The following is a 16,623-nucleotide window of genomic DNA, read 5'->3' as shown; positions in this document are numbered from 1 at the left end:
AGAGTTTGTGATTGGTTGGTGTTAAGCAGGAGAGTCTGTGATTGGTTTGTGGTAAGCGGGAGAGCAGTGACAGAACATACCTTCTCCACGTCTGCCTTCGTCACATTGATGTCGGCGTCCATTCTCTCAAAGTACTGCTGGGCTCTGTCCGCCTCTTTACAGTCCCTCTCGAACCGCCGTTTACTCTGAGGGGAGAAGTCACACAGTTAATTTAGATGTCACTCATACATATTATGGTCTAGATAAACTCACTAATATAACATTACCTCAGTCGGTGCAATATATCTACTGTAGTATATTATATTCACTCATATACAGTATGGCCTAGACATGCTCACTAATAATATAGGCTAATATACATTTGCCCTTTGGAAACTTGGGAGAATGGAGAGGGATTTGACGTCACACAGAGTGGACGTCATATAGTTGCAAATGAGACATTGTGTGCCATAGACGTCAGTTATCCTACATTGGACATGCGGCTTCTGACACAGCCAGAGGCTCTCTCTCTCTCTCTCTCTCAAAGTCAAGTCTGTCTGAAGATTAAATAAATGTTCATGGTGGCCGTTTGTGCTCAAAACCATCCCTTCTTCCATCCCTTGCTCTGAACAATTAGTGTTTGTTCTGTGAGGGTGCACTCTGATCCCTGCCTAGCTGCTCAAAGCACAATGGGGACATTGAGGACAGAGAGGGAGGAGAGCTGCCATGTTCTCTCTCTCTATATACAGTATATTTTTTCCTCTCTCTATGTTTTCTCCCTCTTTCTCTCCCTCACTCCTTCTCTCTCCATCTGTTTTCCTCGCTCTGTTTTTTCTCTCTCTCTCTCTCTCTCTCTCTGTTTTCTCTCTTCCTCTCACTCCCTCAAAGGACAACCACACCGTGATAGGGAATGTCCTGCACAGGCTCCAAAAAAATATCACAGGGATAGGCTCTCCTTTACAGAGAAAACAAACACATAGACACTCCTTCCACTCCTTTCTTCCACGCCTTCATTTTGTTGGCCTCTCCTGCTTCACGACTTGAGATCAGCTTGGAGAGAACCCTTTATTCTAGGCTTGTCCAGGAAAAATGCTTCAGGAATGCACAATCATTTGTTGCAGTGTCCTTGAAACTCTACACAACACAGCTGTTCTGAGATCAGAGGTTCTCGATAACAAAGTGTCCGTGTTTCTGAAAACCTCGGTCGGACCTGTTAATGAGGGAATATCTTAATCTGCTTCCATGCATTCTGACCAGTCTCTGGCAGTGCATTTAACAAGGCCAATGGTCAAATGTTAGTATAAATGAAACCTTTGATACAAATCCCACTTGTCCAGGAAGCATAGGGCACCACACAATTTCCCCACCTGCACTTCACTTCTCAATCTGATCTAATCTAAATCTCAATCTGAGATGCAGTTATGACCGTTGATAAACTTTGAGCTCTGCTGTTCTAGTCTCGACACTCTTTCTCATTCCCAATAAAAGGGCCATTGTTTCGGTTTAGTTTCTCATTGGGATGGAATGGCTGTATTACGGCTGTATTTTACGAGTATACTCCTGTGTAAATTCCTGCCGAGTGATTTTTATTCAACAGTTCAATACCCACTAAACTTGACTAGCTGCCATTCTCACTGCCAGGTAATGGGCTTCAGTTTTTCCACCTACCATACTGCAATGTAGCAACTGCATGCACACTATGACTACTGCGTTGTCATAACTGTAGTAGTACTCTGACTATAATACTCTAGTCGGTAATACTACACTGCACACAGTACTCACCGACTCCAGCTGTTTCCACGAGCATTCAATGTGTTGCTGTGCTTTACGTCCATCATGGAAATGCTGAGAGAGAGAGAGAGAGAGAGAGAGAGAGAGAGAGAGAGAGAGAGAGAGAGAGAGAGAGAGAGAGAGAGAGAGAGAGAGAGAGAGAGAGAGAGAGAGAGAGAGAGAGAGAGAGAGAGAGAGAGAATTATTATTATTATAACAATGTCTGCTTATTATTCATATCTACAAGGGCAGTGGATCAAGAAATCAAGGGAGGGGGGGGGGGGGGGGGGTAAAGAAATAGAGGGAGAGAAACGCTGAGTTTGCCCTTGATGAAAGAGAAGGAAGGCAGATGAAATGAGGGGTGGTTGATGTTTCTTTCAGGATGCATGCCGTGAAACACCAGGAGATTCTCATTACAACATACAACATAATGTTACTTTAAAAATGAAAAAAATGCAGAACAAAACAGAAGCTGGTTGGTAAATTAGAGCAGTGTTTCCCAACCCCTGGTCCTCCAGTACACCCAACAGTACACATTTTGTATTGTAACCATGGACAACAAGCACACCTGATTCAACTTGTCAACCAATCATCAAGCCCTCAATGAGTTGAAAGAGGTGTGTTTGTCTGGGAGTACTCGAGGAACCGGGCAGGGAAACACCGAGGATTAGAGTGTTGCACTGGAGAGTCACACTAGTGACATATTACAGGTAGGCGGAGAGCAAGCTACTGATGATTACCATGCCTGGGATAGGACACCCATCTTCACCCCCCCCCCCCCCCCCCCCCCCCCCCCAATGTAACGCGGGTGGCCAGAGCCCAGAGGACCAGAAAACAATTAGGCTGTACTGAGGCATGACCATGGACTGTGTGTGTGTTTGTGTGTGTGTGTGTGTGTGAGTGAATGAATGTTGGCATAGACAGGAAAGACAGGGTGATATAAAATGGCAGCAGGAAAGGACATAGACATACCCAGACAAACACAGATAGAGATTGATACAGAGAGAGATATTCTAAGATGGCTGCCAGTGCCAGCCTTGCCAAGCGTGGCATATTGCGCACGGAGGACATGGCAGCTGTTGGTCTGGGCACGCTCAGTAAACACGCTGGGTGTTTTTCTAACAGGCCCCACTTGGCCTCCCCCCTCCAGGGAAAGAATGAGAGAAGGAGATGACTGAGACCACACGTGGCCAAAAGACAGAGCACGTTTCTCTGCAGCCCTCTTAGTGGAAAAAAATGTATACTGGTATATAAAAAAGCGAGTACTTCTTCTCTGGATTGTCATTGAACATGTTAAAAAGAAAGACTAATAAACGGACATAAAAATCTGCGTTATCAGTTATAAAGGTCTAATAATATATCGCTCCTGAAGCAGTTGAAATCAACAACGAATGAAAGAGAGCTATCCCCAGCAGTCTGTGCTGGTCTCAGCCTCAGTAGCTGTGTTGAATATCTACCCCAGGCGTTCAATAAAGGACACAGGCTATTACACAGAATGAAAATCCCAGCGATTGTATTTCAGTGACGTGTCAGTGCTTCTAATCTAAATGGCCTCTGCCAGTAACTCTTGTACTCAGCACGCACACACACACACACACACACACACACACACACACACACACACACACACACACACACACACACACACACACACACACACACACGTCGACAGGCACAAATGCATGCATGTCACACACAACAAACACGCGCACACACACACACAGACACACGTACTTACACACGCACACATAGACACACACACACACACATGACAAGAAATTAACAAAGAATTAACGTCTCCCCAATTAAATAGTTACAGTACATGTCTATCAATGTCTAGGCTTTATGAATGAACTGGGTTGACCTTGGGAATCTCAATTCTCACTTCCCTATCTCACTGGTAAAACCATGACTATCTTTGGGGAAGCTGTCAAAGGAAGAAGTCCTCAAACTGTTTCAGAGGAAGTCCTTTAGTTCTTAAAGGGAATGGCTCACCCACACAATGGTGTCAGCCACTTTAAAGGGTATGTAGCATAAACGTAACCACATGTAACACATGGATTTGTATTAGGATAAACATCAAAAGTCCCAATGCAGTTTCTTTGTCCTGTATCTATGGATGCGACCCAGTCGTTTGTTCTAAATGTTCCATTGCCATACTGGCTGGGAGCGTTCTTATCTCTTTCTTGCTAGCTAGCCAACTACAGCTAATTTACAGTCACGTCAAACAGCGCAGCCAGAATAACAACAGTATTTGCATTTGCGATCGTTTTAAGCTGTTTTCAGGTGACATTTATTTGGATACATCCATAACAATGAGCTAATGAGGCGCGATTTCGCCTGGCATAGAAAATGTGCTCTCTCGTCAGGACACTGTTGTTCAGAGGAGCTAGCCAACAACACAGCTAACACAATCACTTCAAACTGAAGCTGGAAAGACTGCAAACTAGCTGCACTTAGTTTAGTTTGACCTTTTTTCAATTGACATTTCTTTGTATATATTCATAAAAATGTGGCCAACTGATTCATGATTTCAACTGGTTGAGAGATGCTGCCTGCCTGCCTGCCTGTCAGTCTGTCTGTCTCGTCCCGACTCCCAACTCCCGACACGTTCATTACTATGGGACAGGTGGAGATCGAATTTGAATATTGAAACAATGTTGCAAATGTCGGAGAGACAGACAACAATGTTAATACAAATCTCCGCTGTTGAACACTAAATCTTAGTCTAAAAGTGAGAAAATGTCTACATGTGTAAAGTGTACGCTAAGAATGGGGAAGCAAGAACAGGGAGTGAATTTAGTAAATACCGGAACAAAACAAGAAACACGAGTAGCGTACAGACATGAAACAAAGAAACAGAATCAATAACACCTGGGGAAATAACCAAAGGGAGTGACAGATATAGGGGAGGTAATCAGGAAGGTGATGGAGTCCAGGTGAGTCTCATGAGGTGCAGGTGCGCGTAACGACGGTGGCAGGTGTGCGTAATAATGAGTAAACTGGCAACATCGAGGGTTGGAGAGGGGGAGCGGGAGTAGACGTGACAAGATGCTTTTTATAGTGGAGATCAAGTTTATAAATTGCCTGGCTGGGCTGATCGGACAGTGGATTGCGCAGTCAGATGGAACAGAGTAAATAGGCATTTTAACTTCATAGATTTAGCCGGTGGTAACTTGTGGAATAGACACAGGCTGGAATGCGGTTTTAACCAATCAGCATTCAGGATTACAGCCACCCGTTATATACATTTGTAACAACCCAAAAAGGTAACTATGTTTGTACTTACAGGTAACCAGACCGTGACTACAACTAAGTTAATACATCTTTGACCACACTGTGGTGTTACATGCTTCCTACCCTTTAAAATGCATTGGGGAGTCCAGTGGTGTAGTCAAGTGTCTCACTCCCCAAACCTTTAAAAGGTAACATGTTTGTAAATGTATCATAACTGACAGAATAATATTTACTTCCTCAGGTCGCCACACAGAGAGGCAGGCGGCAAGTCATTTCACAAGACACAAGACACTGAAAGGACCGGATCAAGTGACATTGTTAATGTCCAACTCTCTCCGTGAAGCAAATATTTGTTTCTCCATGACAACATTTCTGAGGGAAGTTTACGAAAGCAAAGGCAACGGAGACTGTGTTTTAGGGGGAAGACAGCCAACTCTCCATGTCGTTTCAAATCAACCCTTCTTCCATCACATCAAAGATAAACAAACCACACTGAGGCTGTGTTCCAAATTACACCCTATTCCATTTATATAGTACAATTCTTTTGACCAGGGCTCATAGGGAATAGGGTGCCATATGGGACACAAACTGAGACACTAACACTCCTCCCCAAACAAACTACTCTTGAGAACAACCAATGCTTCAGTACTGTAGTACGGAGGGCTGTGATGGAATATATAGTCCTACAGTATGTGGCAGAGATATATGGCGATACGATGCATGGACGCCATATGAAAACATTAGCGAGCCTAAAGTAAAACGAGTTTTCTAAGTGTATGATTCTGACCTGGACATCTTTACGAGGCATGGGCACCATCTAAAACAAAAAGAGTCTGCCTCGTGTTTCTGATTCAGACCCATCTGCAATAAAGATGCTGCAGGTCTAGTCTGATGAGAACATATACTACACTTTTAAAACAAAACAAAAAAAGGTTCCAAGGGTTCCTCTATGGGAAGAGTTCTACATGGAACCAAAAGGGTTCTACCTGGAACCAAAAGGAGGTCTTCAAAGGGTTCTCCTATGGGGACAGCCAAAGAACCCTTTTAGGTTCTAGATAGCACCTTTTTTCCCCTAAGATTGTACATGTGCATCTGTATGGGCAACATAGACTGGCAGACACTGAGAAGCACTATCTGGCCATTTAAAATTACTGGACTGCCTTGCAGTGATCCACTTGGCCCCGGTCCATCCAGAACGTATGGTCCACACCAGGGGAGGGGAACACACCTCTTATCTCCCCTCTCACATAGCCTCCCCTTCTCCTTCCCCTCTCCTCCACTCTTCAGAACAGCAACATGTTAACTGCCGGGGCTTGGGGCTGCCAAGGAGCCCGCTGGCATTTCAACAGGTCAATGACCTGAAGCTCTGAAGGCTCTCACATTCAGAGGACGGGAGACTGGCAGAGAAACATGCATTATTGATAGGCTGATTAATGTTCCAAACATGCACTTTGGCTTGTATTCCCCTCAGTCTAAATTACCATGTTCTTGACTTTCTCCAAAATCTTTGCTGGTTGCCTAGATTTTGGGATAATGATTAAGAATGCGGGTTGAGTCCAAGTCAGGTAGAAGAGAATTTGAAAAGATCGGTAAGATGAAGTGTCTCATGTGATGCCAGGTTCAGTTGGTAGCCTTTTACTTGGACACGTGTTCTTCTCCCAGACAAAGGAATTGTGCACTATGCTCCTGGTACAGAAAAGAAAAGACTCTCTCTCTCACACGCCAACATTTAGGACTCACCTTACAAAAAAATTGTGAACCCCCTGACCCACACAATCTCTTTAGATCCATGCCAGTTCGAGAGAGAGAGAGATTTGAAAACGTTTATTTTTATTTTTATGGTAGACCTGTAGCATTGTTGTGTGCAGAATATAAGATCATATCTCATATCTAAGCCGGTCATCATCCCGCCTGCTAAAGCAGATTAGAAAGGTGGTCTGTGAGTCCTTTCCAGCAATCTATCAAGGTTTTGCGTCCCACAGCACACATTCTGACCAGTGGACTGAGGGCCAAGAGTGAGTCCTCCCCGCCCTGAATGTCACTGCTGCTGTTGCGTGGGCAGTGCAGGAGGGCGAGGGTCTGCTGCTGTCATTCATGACCCTAGAACTGGGGAGTTCAAGGCAGTTGGAAAGAATGTGATGTACACAACAGGTGTGAATGCACGTTCTCTGGAAGGGGTGAAGTCAATGAGGTGGGCTGAGTTGTTTGGTTCAGGCACTTCCCCAAAAGACTGTTGGTGATCGCTATACAAGCGGCCAATCGACAAATGGACAGCGGATGATTATACATTGGGCAATGAGTGGGATCTGGAGTTGTTCTCTTAAACCCTCTCAAACTGCTGTTTTTTTCACAGGCTGGTACACATGAGCACAGTGGTGCATGATTTCAGATTGAATATTCAAGCACTGTACGGTCTTGACCCAATAAAGGGGATTTAAAAATGATTTTAAAAAAGTCTCTCTCTCTCTCACACACACACACACACACACACATACACACATACACACTCTCTCTCTCTCTCTCTCTCCCTGGTTCTCTCTCACGTGTACACATACACACACACCATGCCAAGCTCATGAGTCCAATCATCATTCTCTCTGAGTGATATGTATTATGGTGGGAGCTGTGGGACTGGAGTGGAATAGGTGGACCGGGCAAGAGGATCAGATGTGTATTATTGGGTTCTCTGTGTCTCTCTGGCACCAGCTATTATGATCAGTGCGCAGGTGCACATTTTTCACTGTTAGGTCTGGAGAATTAGTGACCCGAGTGCAGCTAACCGTATCGAAGACACACATACACACTAACTCTGACTGGCGGATATAAAGACCCACAATTTATCCACCTGTGTGTCTGCACAGACAGACATATATGAGACGCTACGAAAACCTAGCGAAACACTAACCCTCGTGTTTAGCTCATTGAAGGACACTTCAGACAGTATAGAGTCACAGTGAGGAGCGGTCATTTATGACTGGGGTCTGGGTCTGTCTGGGGGGAGAGAACAGGAGACCTCGGCCCCCCACCTCTTCCTCCTCCCCTCATCCTCCTTCTGCTCCCCTCCTCTTCCACCTCCTCTCTTTGGTTTTGATTTATCTTTCCACACAACGGGAGAGGAATGTAGTAACAGGCAGAGCAAAGCAGACCGTCCCAGCCTCCAGACCAGCTCCAGATACGAAACATTCTCAACGACTCAGCTGCACAGTTCTTCCCATGATGAATGAGAGCTGTATCCCTCGCCAAGCTAGCCAAGGACATTTATGACCCTTTTGTTTTTCCCTTTTAGTTTTTCAACAGATTCTTTCAATCGTTTTTTCACATCTCTAACAGTTGGTTTTGTTTATATTTGATGGCCGATGTGGACAGTTGTCACATTGTGGTCTGGTTAGAACTTCTGGGCAACCTCCTAATCCTCAAACACACTGCTAGAGCAATTATTATTGTTTTTTTAAATAGGCCTAAACAGATCAGGCAATTAATTTGATAAAATCATCAGAGACCCATTATCAAGACCTCTACAAGCGTACTTACTAATCATCTAATCCCAGCGCTACTGCCAGCATGTTTACTTCATATAACAACACAGAAATACATGAAAATACCATTCAGACGCCCATCATGACATCTACAAGTAGTCCAACTAATCAGCAATCCCAGATGTTCTCGACAGCGTTTAACAGCGTTTAACATTACGAGGTCTTTCCAGGCCCTTATTAGGCTACAGCATGCAGCTAAAGCCTTCTGAGCGAGGCAGGGCATGGAGGTACATAGAGGACAGTCAGCAGACCGGTGTTCAAATACATGTGTATTTGAGTATTTGTTATTTTAAATACTTTGTTCTGTGTATTTTCAAATACACAGCCCAAAAGAAGTACTTTTATTTGAGTCTTTGAATGGTTATTTATTGAAAAAAATAAAAAATAAAAAAAGTAAACCAAATTGTACTTGAATGTATTTTTCAAAAACGGTTTAAAATACTATTTTCAAATACCTGGGTTAAAAGTATGGGAGTATATTTGAGTCAGAGCATTTTACTATTTTAAAATACTTTCCAAGTGTTTTTCCAAATGCATTCTAATACTCAACTACTTGTTTTTCTCAAATAAAGGCTATTTGAATAAACCTGTTTTGAAATGTATTGAAGACTAATTGAAATACCTGAAATAGTATTTGAACCCAGGTCTGCTACTCAGGGCAGGCTGTGTGTTGTTGCTGAGTGACCATCTTAATGATTCCTCAGCATAAACTCAGCAACTGTACTAAGGCCTCAGAGACTTAGCCGTCTCATCCCATATTAACCCTGCCTGCTCTATACACACCATGTGTTGTCATCTGGCTAGCCTCATCCACCCTTGGATATGGACTGTGCTGTGTTTTTATGGCAGCATTAATGTTCTAGACCAGCATGCTTCACTCAAATGTGTCACTCAAATCTCCCACTCTACATGACTCAATGAACACATATTTCAATGTATGTATTTAGCCTAATTGTATGTAAAAGTGTGTATGTGTGCAGCACCTACTTTCAGGCGGCAGTGACTCTTCTTACCTCTAGGGGCCTACTACAGCACTAAGACCAAAAAGAGGGATACAGCCACTTACATAAACCAGACCCACCTGGCCTGACTCCCAGCGGAGAGTCTGCCATATACCGTAAGCTCAGAAGCATCTGGGAAGGAGGAGGACTGACCTCCCTCTCACATCTTGTGCCCCCTTCCCCACCTCCCCCTGTCCCCCAGAGCTGGGCTTTCTGAGGGTTCAAACAGGGAGAAATGGGAGGATGAAGAGGAGGGGGAGGGAGGGAGAGGGGAGAGGAGATGGGGGGTTCCAGTCCAAAACCCAGCTCCAGTCCAAAACCCAGCTCCATAACTGTGGAATTAATGGAGGTTAAGGTATTCATTTAATGCTCCTATCATTCTGTGCTGTAGATCGATTACACCTGCGCTGTGCTGTCCCACTGAAAGGCCAGTAGGCCACTGTAAGCCCCCAGAAGGGACATCCGTAGACAAGACTGACTCAGCCATCCTATAATCCCTCTGTCTGTCTATGTCTGCAGATATCAGTCTGTTTCTACAGCAAAACAAATGGCTACAGTAGATACTGATGACTGTGTTAATACTTGCATGTGTCCAAAAGATTAAAAAAGAGAGGCAGAACTTACTCCCGTTCTCTCACTGCTAAATAACAGTCCAGTATCTATACATATTAGGCTACTTACTCTGGGCCACACGCTTAGCGTAGAGGGTCTCTCTGAAGGCCACCTATTTCTATTCTAGACTGCTTCTTCTGATGCTTCATATAGCCAATGCTATGTTACTACAAGCAAACTAGTAAACAGATACGCTCATAAATTATGAATAAGCATGTGTAGCTCTCGGGCTTCGCGTGTTATCGTCATGCACAGACATAACGTTCTATTTTCAACAACACCGTCACAACACAGGTGCTCTGTACAACAACCTGTTCCAGTCGGTTTCTGCTGCGTTTGGCATGACAACGACGAGGAAGTTGGCTGCTAGACAGAGCTAAAAACAGACTGACCACCAGGTTACAGCACTCTACAAACAAGCTAACAACCTGGTAGCACAACAAACAACCACTTCCAAATGCTGTGGTATTCTTACCAATAAGGAAATAAGGACAACATTGAACAAAGGGCCAGAATCGAGCCCCAGACAGTGTCTCTATGGGCCAATAAACCAGGGTTTGACTGACTTAGGGTTAGTTACAGAGGTAATAATAAGAAACTGTAGCTGAATACTGGAGAACAGAGTCAGTTGGAATGAATACGATGGGAGACAGAGTGCTGGCTTCAAGCGCAGGGTGCAGCAGGTGTTTATTTGCAAAGGACCACAGGAGGAGGCAGGTAGTTGGGTCCGGGGAGAGGCAGAAGGTCATACACAGGGGCTCCAAAAAGGTGACAGTACAGGCAGGGAAAAGGGCTAATAACGTAGTCTGTGAGATCGGCAGGCGTTGTTAGTGAGGATGGCCAAGAACTATGATACACGTGAGGACTAATATGGATATAAACAGAGCTCTGAATAGAACGTGTAACAAAAAAAAACACCTCACAATGATGGGGTGCAAAGAACTGAACTGAATAGTGTGTGTAAATGATATACAGGTGTGTGAACAGGTGATCAGAATTCAGGTGATTGGTATCTGGAGAGTGAGCTGCATTCAGAGGATCTGCAGTTGAAGTAGGAAGTTTACATACACTCTGGCCAAATACATTTACACTCAGTTTTTCACAATTCCTGACAGTTAATCGTAGTAGAAATTCCCTGTCTTAGGTCAGTTAGGTTCACCACTTTATTTTAAGAATGTGAAATGTCAGAATAATAGTTGATTTCAGCTTTTATTTCTTTCATCACATTTCCAGTGGGTCAGAAGTTTACATTCCCCCAGTATTTGGTAGCATTGCCTTTAAATGGTTTAACTTTGGTCAAACATTTCAGGTAGCCTCCCACACGCTTCCCACAATAAGTTGGGTGAATTTTGGCCCATTCCTCCTGACAGAGCTGGTGGAACAGAGTCAGGTTTGTAGGATCCTTGCTCGCACACACATTTTCAGTTCTGCCTACGAATTTTCTATAGGATTGAGGTCAGGGCTTTTTGATGGCCACTCTAATACCTTGACTTTGTTGTCCTTAAGCCATTTTGCCATAATTCTGGAAGTATGCTTGGGGTCATTGTCCATTTGGAAGAACCATTTGCGACCAAGTTTTAACTTCCTGACTGATGTCTTGAGATTTTGCCTCAATATATCCACACAATTTTGTTCCCTCATAATGCCATCTATTTTGTGAAGTGCACCAGTCCCTCCCTCCTGCAGCAAAGCACCCCCACAACATGTTGCTGCCACCCCTGTGCTTCACGGTTGGGATGGTGTTCTTCGGCTGCAAGCCTCACCCTTTTTCCTCCAAACATAGCGATGGTCATTATGGCCAAACAGTTCTATTTTTGTTTCATCAGACCAGAGGACATTTCTCCCAAAAGTACCATCTTTGTCCCCATGTGCAGTTGCAAACCGTAGTCTGGCTTTTTTATGGCGGTTTTGGAGCAGTGGCTTCTTCTCTGCTGAGCGGCCTTTCAGGTTACGTCGATGTAGGACTCGTTTTACTGTGGATATAGATACGTTTGTGTCTGTTTCCTCCACTATATTCACAAGGTCCTTTGCTGTTGTTCTGGGATTGATTTGCACTTTTCGCACCGAAGTACGTTCATCTCTAGGAGACAGAACGAGTCTCCTTCCTTAGCGGTATGACAGCTGTGTGGTCCCATGGTGTTTATACTTGCTTACTATTGTGAACGTGGTACCTTTAGGCGTTTGGAAATTGCTCCCAAGGATGAACCAGACTTGTGGATGTCTACCATTTTTTTCTGAGATCTTGGCTGATTTCTTTTGATTTTCCCATGATGTCAAGCGAAGAGGCACTGAGTTTGAATGTAGGCCTTGAAATACATCCACAGGTACACCTCCAATTGACTCAAATGATGTCAATTAGCCTATCAGAAGCTTCTAAAGCCATGACATAATTTTCTGGAATTTTCCAAGTTGTTTAAAGACACAGTCAACTTAGCATATGTAAACTTCTGACCCACTGGAATTGTGATACTGTGAATTATAAGTGAAATAATCTGTCTGTAAACAATTGTTGGAAAAATTACTTGTGTCATGCTCAAAGTAGATGTCCTAACCGACTTGCCAAAACTATAGTTTGTTAACAAGAAATTTGTGGAGTGGTTGAAAAACAGGTTTTAACGACTCTAACCTAAGTGTACGTGAACTTCCGACTTCATCTGTATGTGTTTGAGAGTGTGAGCTGGAAAGTGGGCTGGAAAGTGAGCTGAGTTCAGGGGATCTTTGTGTTTGAGAGTGTGACTTGGAAGCAGACATTACATCAGTCATCTCTATCATGCAGATAAAAACAATTTACTGTCCTTAAAACCATTTTTTTTAAAGCCCCTTCAATGTTGGCTTACAGAGAGGCTACTATCGCTGGATGTGGGCATTTGTTGGTTTAGAGTTAGATACGAGGCTAGCTGGCAGTACTCAAGGCAACATTGTGATTGTAGCCAAACGTTATTAAATTGATCAGGAAGATGGATGACGGACTACCAGGTGACGAGTGTGTATGTGTAAGAAATGTAATAAAAGACTGTAAAAAAGAGAGGTGAATAAGAAAAGAGAGCAAACTGCCCTGGGAAAAGCAGAGAGACGGAGGAGGCGGAAAAGGAGGGTGTGCGCGAGTGTGCCGGTCGGTTGCAATAGCATCCTGCAGGCAGTCTGAGGGGAACATTTCTAGTGCATGAGGGCCAATCCTTTGGGAGCGGGGCCAAACACAAGACAATAGACAGACAGAGACCCAGACCTGAGGCCAGACCCAGGCCGAGCCGAGCCCGGCTAGACCAAACCAGACCCAAAGCCTACAGACCAGGGCAAACCCTGAGGGCCTGAGGATTCTTCTTCAAACAAACTCAAGAGACATTTAGAAGAGCTCCCTGGAAATCCCCCTCTCTGTTTTCGCAATCTCTATGTTGTTCTAATTGAGCTTTAGGAAAAAAATGGCTGAATCAATAGTCCTTCAGGGTTCCTTGTTTTCCTGCTGTGGTCTTTTAAGGGAAGCTCAAGAGGGAGGGCATACAGTGTCTTGTCCTTGACTGTGTGGTGTGTAGACGCATGCTTAGTGAGGTCAGTGGGAAAGGTCATGTCAGCCACTGACGCCCTGCAGCTCTTTACAGTTTTCAACTCTGATGTATTCCCTGGCAGAGCTTCCGTGACATGAATGGGCCGTGACAGTTTTTCTGACAAACTGCTCTTTTTCTAGTTGAGTAGTTTCCCCTTGCCTCTGACTAATGTCTAAAAGGTGGCCTCTATTTTGTTTTCCTTGAATCCTAACTAAGATATTACTACTGTGTTAATGCATGTTTACAATGGGAAGGACAAATGTGTTAAAAGGGAGTTTATAAGAGAAAAATATCCTCTAAATGATAGATGAGGTGCCTATCAACCAGGTGCCTATCAACCAGGCACCTTAGAGGCTGCTGCCTTATATACATAGATGAGATTTGTTCCATATAAAGGAGTCATAGGCTGCAACCCTAATGGTACCTATTCTCTATGGTCAAAAGTAGTGCAATATATAGGGAATAGGGTGCCATTTGTGACACACCCATAGAGTCATGTGTTGGCCCAATGGCCAGTCTTTAGGTGGCTGGCTGTGTATCTACAGTATCTTGACACAACTATGACCTCAGTGTACAAGATAGAGCAAGCCGACGGGATAGGCCTTGCTCTCTCTCTTTCCTGTGGGCAAGTGTGTCTGAGCAAGACTGACCGCAAACATAGACCAACAGACACGGCAGCCCTGCTTCTATCTCCAAAGCAACTTTGCAGTATTTTGTTTTTTTTGTGTGTTATATCTTACATTATCAGCCCAGAACGTTTTTTTGTGTTATTACATACAGCTGGAAATAACTTTTCGATATCAGAGCGGCGGTAACTCACCAGCATTATGACCAGGAATACAACTTTCCCGAATTGGATCCTTTGTCCATACCCCCCAGGGCAATTGAACTTATCCCAGAGGCTGAGGTATTCGGAGTGGACTTCTAGTCCGACTCAGGAGGCGTGCACACCATCCACCACTTCCGAGTATATTATTCCGTAATGTCCAGTCTCTGGGCAATAAAGTAGGTGAGCTCAGGGCGAGGATATCCTTCCAGAGAGACGTCTGTAACATACTCTATTTCACGGAATCATGGCTCTGTCAGCTGGGTTCTCAGTACATCGCACAGACAGGCATAAAGAACTCTCCGGGAAGAAGAAAGGCTGTGGTGTATGTTTCATGATTAACTAGTCATGGTGTGATTGTGATAGCATACAGAAACTAAAGTACTTTTGTTCACCTGACCTAGAATACCTCACGATCAAATGCTGACCCTATTACCTCCCAAGAGAATTCTCTTCAGTTATAGTCACAGCAGTGTATATTCCCCCTCAAGCCGATACCACGACGGCCCTCAAGGAAATACACTGGACTTTGTGCAAACTGGAAGCCACATATCCTGAGGCCTGAATTTATTGTAGCTGGGGATTTTAACAATGCAAATTTGAGGAAAATGCTACCGAAGCTCTATAACACATTGGCTGTAGTACCTACGCTGCTAAAACACTCGACCACTGTAACTCCCCCTTACGGGATGCTTACAAGGCCCTCCACCGCCCTCCCTTCGGCAAATCAGATCACGACTCCATTTTGCTCCTCCCTTCCTATAGGCAGAAACTCAACCAGGAAGTACCTGTGCTAAGATATACTCAACACTGATCTGACCAATCGGAATCCATGCTTCAAGTTTATTTTGATCATGCTCACTGGGATATGTTCTGGGTAGCCTCTGAGATTAACATTGACATATACATGGACACGGTGACTGAGTTCAACAGGAAGTGTATAGGGCATGTTGTTCCCGCTCTGACTATTAAAATCTACCCAAACCAGAAACCATGCATAGATGGTGAACCGTTGCCCTCAGGTGGTGAAGGTAGGAAACAACACCTCCACTTCACTGATCCTCAACACAGGGGCCCCACAAGGGTGCGTGCTCAGCCCTCTCCTGTACTCTCTGTTCACCCATGACTGCATGGCCACGCACTCCTCCAACTCAATCATCAAGTTTGCAGACGACACAACGGTAGTAGGCCTGATTACCAACAATGACGAGACCGCCTACCGGGAGGTGGTTAGGGCTTTGTCGGAGTGGTGCCAGGCAAATAACCTCTCCCTCAACGTCAACAAAACGAAGGAGCTGATTGTGGACTTCAGGAAACAGCAGAGGCAGCACGCCTCTATCCACATCAACGGGACCGCAGTGGAGAAGGTAAAAAGGTTCAAGGTCCTCGGCCTACATATCACTGACAATCTGAAATGGTCCACCCACACAGAGAGTGTGGTGAAGAAGGCGCAACAGCGCCTCATCAACCTCAGGAGGCTGAAGAAATTTGTCTTGGCCCCTAAGACCCTCACAAACTTTTACAAATGCACAATTGAGAGCATCCTGTCGGGATGTATCACCGCATGGTACGGCAACTGCACAACCCGCAACCGCAGGGCTCTCCAGTGGGTGGTGTGGTCTGCCCAACCCATCACCGGGGGCCCTCCAGGACACCTACAGCACCCAATGTCACAGGAAGGCCAAAAAGATCATCAAGGACATCTGAAAAACAGCTTCTATCTCAAGGCCATCAGACTGTTAAATAGCCATCACTAGCCGGGTACCACCCGGTTACTCAACCAGGCACCTTAGAGGCTGCTGCCTTATATACATAGACATAGAATCACTGGTCACTTTAATAATGGAACACAAGTCACTTGAATAATGTTTACATGCTGCTTTACACATTTCATATGTACACTACCATTCAAAAGTTTGGGGTGTCCTTGTTTTTGAAAGAAATGCACATTTTTTGTCCATTAAAATAACATAGACATTGTTAATGTTGTAAATGACTATTGTAGCTGGAAACGCCAGATTTTTTATGGAATATCTACATAGGCGTACAGAGGCCCATTATCAGCAACCGTCAGTCCTGTGTTCCAATGGCACATTGTGTTAGCTAATCCAAGTTTATCA

At 44.4% G+C, this 16,623-nt stretch overlaps 1 protein-coding gene across 22 annotated transcripts in view; it reads right to left on the bottom strand.

Annotated features, from left to right (window-relative positions):
- Positions 1–16,623, bottom strand: part of LOC109873668 (formin-binding protein 1) — a 97,919-nt gene that overhangs the window by 35,727 nt on the left and 45,569 nt on the right. For all 22 annotated transcript variants that reach the window (XM_031809244.1, XM_031809246.1, XM_031809266.1 and 19 more), the window contains exons 5-6: positions 1,762–1,824; positions 81–185 (exon numbers count right to left, since the gene is read on the bottom strand). In XM_031809244.1, coding sequence (XP_031665104.1) covers positions 81–185; positions 1,762–1,824 — 168 coding nt within the window. The remainder of the gene's footprint in view (positions 1–80; positions 186–1,761; positions 1,825–16,623) is intronic.

This window comes from Oncorhynchus kisutch, linkage group LG29 (genome assembly GCF_002021735.2).
Source record: "Oncorhynchus kisutch isolate 150728-3 linkage group LG29, Okis_V2, whole genome shotgun sequence".
Classification (NCBI taxonomy): Eukaryota; Metazoa; Chordata; class Actinopteri; order Salmoniformes; family Salmonidae; genus Oncorhynchus; species Oncorhynchus kisutch.
This window is presented reverse-complemented; position numbering and strand designations above follow the sequence as displayed.